This window comes from Cricetulus griseus, chromosome 9 (genome assembly GCF_003668045.3).
Source record: "Cricetulus griseus strain 17A/GY chromosome 9, alternate assembly CriGri-PICRH-1.0, whole genome shotgun sequence".
Classification (NCBI taxonomy): Eukaryota; Metazoa; Chordata; class Mammalia; order Rodentia; family Cricetidae; genus Cricetulus; species Cricetulus griseus.
In genome coordinates this window covers 6,850,899-6,856,898 of record NC_048602.1, presented here as the reverse complement: position 1 = coordinate 6,856,898, position 6,000 = coordinate 6,850,899, and the positions used below count along the sequence as shown (strand labels likewise).

Genomic DNA, 6,000 nt, shown 5'->3' with positions numbered 1-6,000 from the left:
AGAGATAACATTTTACTTTTATGTGTAGGTGAGTGTATCTATGTGAGCATGAGTGCCCACGGTGGCCCGAAGAGACTGCCCAGCAAGGGTGTTGGGAACCAAGTTCTGGTCCTTTGCAACAATACCTACCTTTTTATTTCTAATTTTAAAAACTCACACATCTTATGGGTGTGGGTGTTTTGCCTGCATGTATGTCTGTGTACCAGGTGCATGGCCAGTGACCACAGAGGCCAGACAAACATGCTGGATCCCCTGGAGTCAGAGTTTCAGAGGGCTGTGAGGCAGAGCTCCTAACCGCCAAGTCACCTCTGCAGCCCCTAGCCCGGAACTCTATCCTCAGCCTCCTAAGACCTGGTACCTCAGGCAGGGGCCACCCACCTGCCCAGCTCAGCCTTCCCATGTGAAGGCTGGATAGGCAGGGTGCTCAGAGTGGATAAACAGGGCTTGTTTCCATCTGAAGAGACAGTATAGGAGACAGGGCCAGCCTGAGCAATGCGGGTGCAAAGAATGAATGACCCGGTAGTCCTGGTTCTATGTGAAGATGGGACAGGGGACAGAGGACAGAGCCTGTGACCAAGCAGATACCACTGCTTTTTCGTGTTTGAGACACTGTTCATGGAGCTCAGGCTGGCCTCAAACAACTCTGTGCAGCTGGGATGGCCCTCCCGTTCCCACCTTCTGGAAATACAGGTGTGCACCAATCATGTCTGGTTTCTGAAACACTGTGTGGGGATGGCACCCCGGGATTCCCACATGCCAGGCAAGTACTCCAGCATCCAAAAGACATTACCCAGAAAGCTTGAAAGTGGCAGGTCTCCAGCAGGTCCCCGAGGTACAAGATCTGTCGGATGGGCCGCTCTTCTTGCTGGCAGCAGGAGGTATTAAGGAAACAGTGCGGAAACCTGTGGAGGCTGTGGTGTGGGTCTAGCTCACCCTTCTCCACCCATCTTCTTCCAGCTGCCTTTTTTCCTTTTCTTTTTTTTTTTTAAACCAGAAAAGGAACTGGGAGTGAGGATCAGGGATGCAGGGATGTAGTCCAGTAGTACAACGCTTGCCTACTTGCTACAAGTGTGAGGGTTTGGGTTCCATCCTCAACATCTCAAAAAATACCTACCACTGGGGAGACAGAGGCAGCAGACCTCTGTGAGTTCAAGAACAGCCTGGTCTACATACCACATTCCAGGCCAGCTAGGATCATATAGGAAGACCCTTACTCAAAAAATAAATACATGAATGAAAATTAAAATCCTAAGTTAGCAAGATGGTCCAGCAGTTAAAAATGCTTGGCACAAGCCTAATGACCAGAATCCCTGCAACCCACAGCGGACCACCCCAAGTTGTCCCGAGACCTCCATATGAGAGGCATGAGCATCACACAGCACCTGAGGCTGACCCAGCATTGAGCTGAGCCCAGAGCAGGCACCTGGTTTTTTTTTTTTTTTGGATGCCCCGACCTGCCCTGCTCCCCAGCCTTCTCCCATGCCACCAGAAGGAAGGATACATGTGCCTGGTCGATCATACATTTGCACAGAGTGAAGTCAGTGTGGGGCAGGTTGGTGAGCGCTTTCAGCAGAATCTGGGCAGTAACCGTGGTCTGAAAGAAGGCTGGGTTGAACTGGTACCTGAGGAGAATGAGACAAAGCAATGATGGCATCTTGCAAAACTGGCTATAGTGGCGTACAACTGCAATCCAGGGACCCAGGCAGGTTGCAAGTCTGAGGCCACAGGCATGTGTACACACACTACACACACTCACACACACACTGGAAGAAAAGGCCACTAACCCAGCACTGACAGGAAGATGCTAGGAACAGAGCTTGTGCTGCATGATTACAACTGAGCTCAAAGCAAGCAAGTCTGAGCTAAACTGATCTGGATGCAAGCAAGTACCCAAAGCCAGACCATACGTAAGAGTTCCCAGTGGTTACCTAAGGTGGGAGTTTGGTAGGGCAGGGCATGTGGCAAAGGGCCAGTAGCACTAGCAACAGGGATATTCATTTACAGTAATTTGTGAAGCAATAGAATTGTTTATAGATTATCTTGTATGTTTTGACCTTCTTGGCTTCCTGGTTTACACACCTAAGAGAAGCCACACACTGCAGCTTGCCATGGGTACATCGGCAGCCAGGTCCCTATCCAGAGTGGCATCCTGCTAGCTAGCAGCTGGCATGAGGGTGGAGAGGGGACAGACACTCACAATTTCAGGACAGCTAGGTTGGCCTCCAGATCATAAGCATTCTCCTTGGCTTGGGTTTCCACATACCGCTCCAGCGTCGCCAGGTTCTCAGGATTGTACCTGGAAGGGAATCATGATGATTCGTGAGCCACCTGGCATGCATTTCATGGGGGGGGGGGGTGTACAGACACACAGGATGAGGATGGACAGAAGATGGACTTTATAGTGAAAACCTTCCTCAAAAGGAAAGAGGGAGATAACGTGACAAATAGATATGGGTAAACAGAGAGAAGGAGGAGGCCAGTCCCAATATAGGGCTACTATTGTAACCTGAAATCACTCTCTTCCTTCCTACAGCTTTAAATCTGGCCCCGGGGTCTTCCTCCCTGTATTACCTTTTTAAAAATTCTTTCCCATTCGATTTAACAATAAATAATAAAGCTAGTCTTATCCACTAGATATACCCAGAGAACTGACCAACTGTACCTTCTCCAATAAACCCTGCTCACAACTCAGCCCTACTGGAGCCCTGGGCCGTGTTTAGGGTGCGTCCAACCTTAGCCAGTCTCTGCTGCCTGTATATGTGACTTCCTGAACATCTACCAGTATCCTCTGGGAACTCCTGACTCAGTTCTATTCTGCCTAGGTTAATACTCGGCTTGGCTCTGGCCTGGCCCTGATTGCTCCTTGCTGTCACTACTTTCTTTCTTTTTTATTTGAATTAGAACAAGATTGTTTTACATGTCAATCCCAGTTCCCTCTCCCTCCCCTACCCCAGCTATGACATATTCTTTCTGCTTCCCAGGGAGGGTGAGGCCATCAGAGTCTATCATATCCTTTGGGATAGGGCCTAGGCCCACCCCCTTGTGTCTTGGCTCAGGGAGTGTCCCTCTATGTGGGATGCGCTCCCAAAGTCCACACCTATGCTAGGGATAAGTACTGAACTACGACAGGAGGTCCCGTAGATTTCCAAGGTTTCCTCACTGAAACCCATGTTCCTGGGGTCTGGATCAGTCCTATGCTGATATCCCAGCTATCAGTCTGGGGAACAAGACCTCCCCGATGTTCTGTGGGTTTTGCCAGCCTGGTCTGGACCCCTTTGCTCATCACTCGTCCTTCTCTGCATCTGGGTTCCAGTGCAGTTCAGTGATAAGTTGTGGGTGTCGTTTCTACTTCCACCAGCTGCTGGATGAGGGCTATCGGGTGGCATATAAGTCAGTCATCAATCTCATTATCAGGGCATTTAAGGTAGCCTCTCCTCTGTTGCTTAGATTGTTAGCTGATGTCATCTTTGTAGATCTCCAGACATTTCCCTAGTGCCCGATTTCTCTGTAAACCTAAAATGTCTCCCTCTATTATGGTGTCTCCTTTCTTGTTATCTTCTATTCTTCATCTGACTCTACCTTTCTGCTCCCTCATGTCCGCCTCACCCCTCCTCTTCTCCGCTTCTCATTCTCCTACATCCGTCCCCTGCTGTCACTACTTTCTGTTGAGCGGGGTTGTCGCCCGGTTGGAGCGGGGACCTAAGTCCGGGGAAGCGGGACCGGTGGCTGTCCCCATCACCTCCGGTTCCCAGCGGCCTGGCAGACACCAGGGACCCTTACGTTTGATGGCTGGCAAGAAGAGCAGGGAGGAGAGAGCCTGAGAGGCCCCGAGAGCCTGAGGCGGCGGTGACAATAAAAGGGACGGAGGTGAGACTTGGCCGAGCGTGGAGCCCAGGCCACCACCCCTGCTGGCTCCCCGTCTTCTCCACCCCGCTTGGCCAGAGCGCGCCCTGCAGCCGAGCTCGGACCTGTCGATACCCTTGAGCAACTTGCCCACGTTCGCTCTCATCTGCTCAAACATCGCCATGACCTCCGTCAGCTTCCGCGGCCCCCGCCGGAGTCGAACCCCAAGGCCCCGGCGCGCCGCACCGCACCGCACCGCACCCGAGGGCCGGAAGGAAGAGAAAGGGAGCACGGGAAGCGGAAACACGTCACGCCCTGTCTCCCGCGGCCTCGGGGAAGGCGAAGGGAAAGGAGCTTCCGGCAGCCGCCTCGGCTTTCCGGCTAGCACGTGATTCCTCCGCAGCCGCCGCCGCCGCCGCCGCCGGGTCGGGCGTGAATGGACCCGACGGCGTGAGAAAAGGTTTCGTCCGCCGTACTACGCAGGCGCCGGGAGGCGGGGCCGAGCCCGTTCCCGGGCCGCGGAAACCTAGAGCCGAACGCTGGGGTTCCGGGCGGGCGCGCCGGCGCTTGCGTAGCCCTAAGCGCAAATAGCCGCGCCAGGGGACGCAGCGGCGCCCACTTTGCGCTCGGACGGGGGCGAGGTGCTCTCTGAAGCCCGTCTTGCCCCCCTGAAATGGCGTCCAGTACCCTAACTCACTATTAAATCCCCGATCCGTGGTGCCACCGGGGAGCACAGCGAACGGCTGCTGCGCTTGCCACCCTGGAGTCTCTCCCCATCGGGCTCCCGATGGGGGCCACTAACAAGCGCCCCGTGTCTGCCCCAGACTCCGCGTGCTTGAGGCTCGATGCACCAGTGTGTGCCACGTGGGCAGCTGCCCCGAGCGCCTTCCCATTGGTACACACGGGAACCCAAGACATGTGCGCCTCACGGGCCCTGTCGCAGGCGTGCAGGAGCTGTCACCTGAGTGGCCTGAGGAAAACAGGCCTGTGTGGCGCTTAGGTAGCTCGGTGTGCAGACCTGCAGCCTCTGGCTTGGCTCCAAGTCTTCAAGTGCCTAGCAGAGGTTCAACTGTAACGTGTGACTGACTCCTCCCAGAACAGGAGAGCTGGGAAGAGGGTGCTAGGTCAGCCCCAGGTTGCAATTAAGGTCTTTTGCATCTTATTTACATAGTGCACTTGAGGGGGCAAAGGGGAGTCCCACCAGTCCCAAGGCAATCAGGCTTTCAGAACCCTAGGGACAGGGGTGGAGCCCTCTGCACAGCCTCGCAGCTGGGGCAGGAAGCGAGAGTGGGGAGGGGGAAGGCCACAGCCCGCAGAGTTCAAGGCGGGCCCAGGACTTGTGGAGACAGAGGGTGATACCAAAGCTCGAGCCCTGAGGCCCTGCTGGCCCCTGGGCACCGGCCCAGCCCCGGGCTCCAGGGATGGCCCTTGTTGACCCCGACATCTTTAATAAGGACCCCCGAGAACACTATGACCTATTGCAGCGACTGGGCGGTGGAACCTATGGAGAAGTCTTCAAGGTGAGAGAGCCCCTCTGCCTCCTTCATTGTCAAACCTGGGATGGTTGGGGTGAGACCGACAAACGGCAGTGCAAGAGGAAGCCGGGCCTTGGGTTTGGCTCAGAGATGCTGAGGGTGGCAAGCTATGGAGCCTGCCTTAAGGTCAACTTCCCCTTTACAAGGCTCGTGACAAGGTGTCTAAGGACCTGGTGGCTTTGAAGATGGTGAAGATGGAGCCTGGTGAGAAAGCCCCCAGCAACTCCTTCCGTACCCCTACCCTTAACTTCTTAGGGCAGGGATCACGTCCATGAGCCACACTGCTCATAGCCACCTTTTCTCCCCAGACGACGATGTCTCCACCCTCCAGAAGGAGATTCTCATGCTGAAAACTTGCCGGCATGCCAACATCGTGGCTTACCATGGCAGTTACCTCTGGTGATGTCTTAGCCCATCCCCCAACCCCAGCCTCTTCCTTCTGACCAGGCATCCCTAACCAGGTCCCTGGTCCTAAACTACCATTTGTGATCCAGATAGCCTAATTTGACTTCCTCACTTTTAAGCGGGGCATCCCAGTCTGATTCCCAACCTGAAATTCCACCTTTCTTACTGAGTACCCCCAATCTAAAGACTAATCAAATGTCAATCAGCCCCCTGCATC

At 54.4% G+C, this 6,000-nt stretch overlaps 2 protein-coding genes across 2 annotated transcripts in view; one reads left to right on the top strand and one right to left on the bottom strand.

The window, feature by feature from the left end:
- Positions 1-607: 607 nt before the first annotated feature.
- Positions 608-4,144, bottom strand: LOC113837211 (eukaryotic translation initiation factor 3 subunit K-like). Its single transcript, XM_027430533.2, has 4 exons — positions 3,969-4,144; positions 2,198-2,296; positions 1,502-1,622; positions 608-865 (listed from the first exon to the last, which is right to left on the bottom strand). Exons 1-4 carry the CDS (start codon positions 4,025-4,027, stop codon positions 623-625), a joined length of 522 nt encoding a protein of 173 aa, XP_027286334.1. The 5' UTR covers positions 4,028-4,144; the 3' UTR covers positions 608-622.
- Positions 4,145-4,249: 105 nt separating this feature from the next.
- Positions 4,250-6,000, top strand: part of Map4k1 (mitogen-activated protein kinase kinase kinase kinase 1) — a 28,420-nt gene continuing 26,669 nt past the window's right edge. The window contains exons 1-3 of the mRNA XM_027430532.2: positions 4,250-5,363; positions 5,525-5,582; positions 5,687-5,777. Coding sequence (XP_027286333.1) covers positions 5,265-5,363; positions 5,525-5,582; positions 5,687-5,777 — 248 coding nt within the window. The 5' untranslated portion in view covers positions 4,250-5,264. The remainder of the gene's footprint in view (positions 5,364-5,524; positions 5,583-5,686; positions 5,778-6,000) is intronic.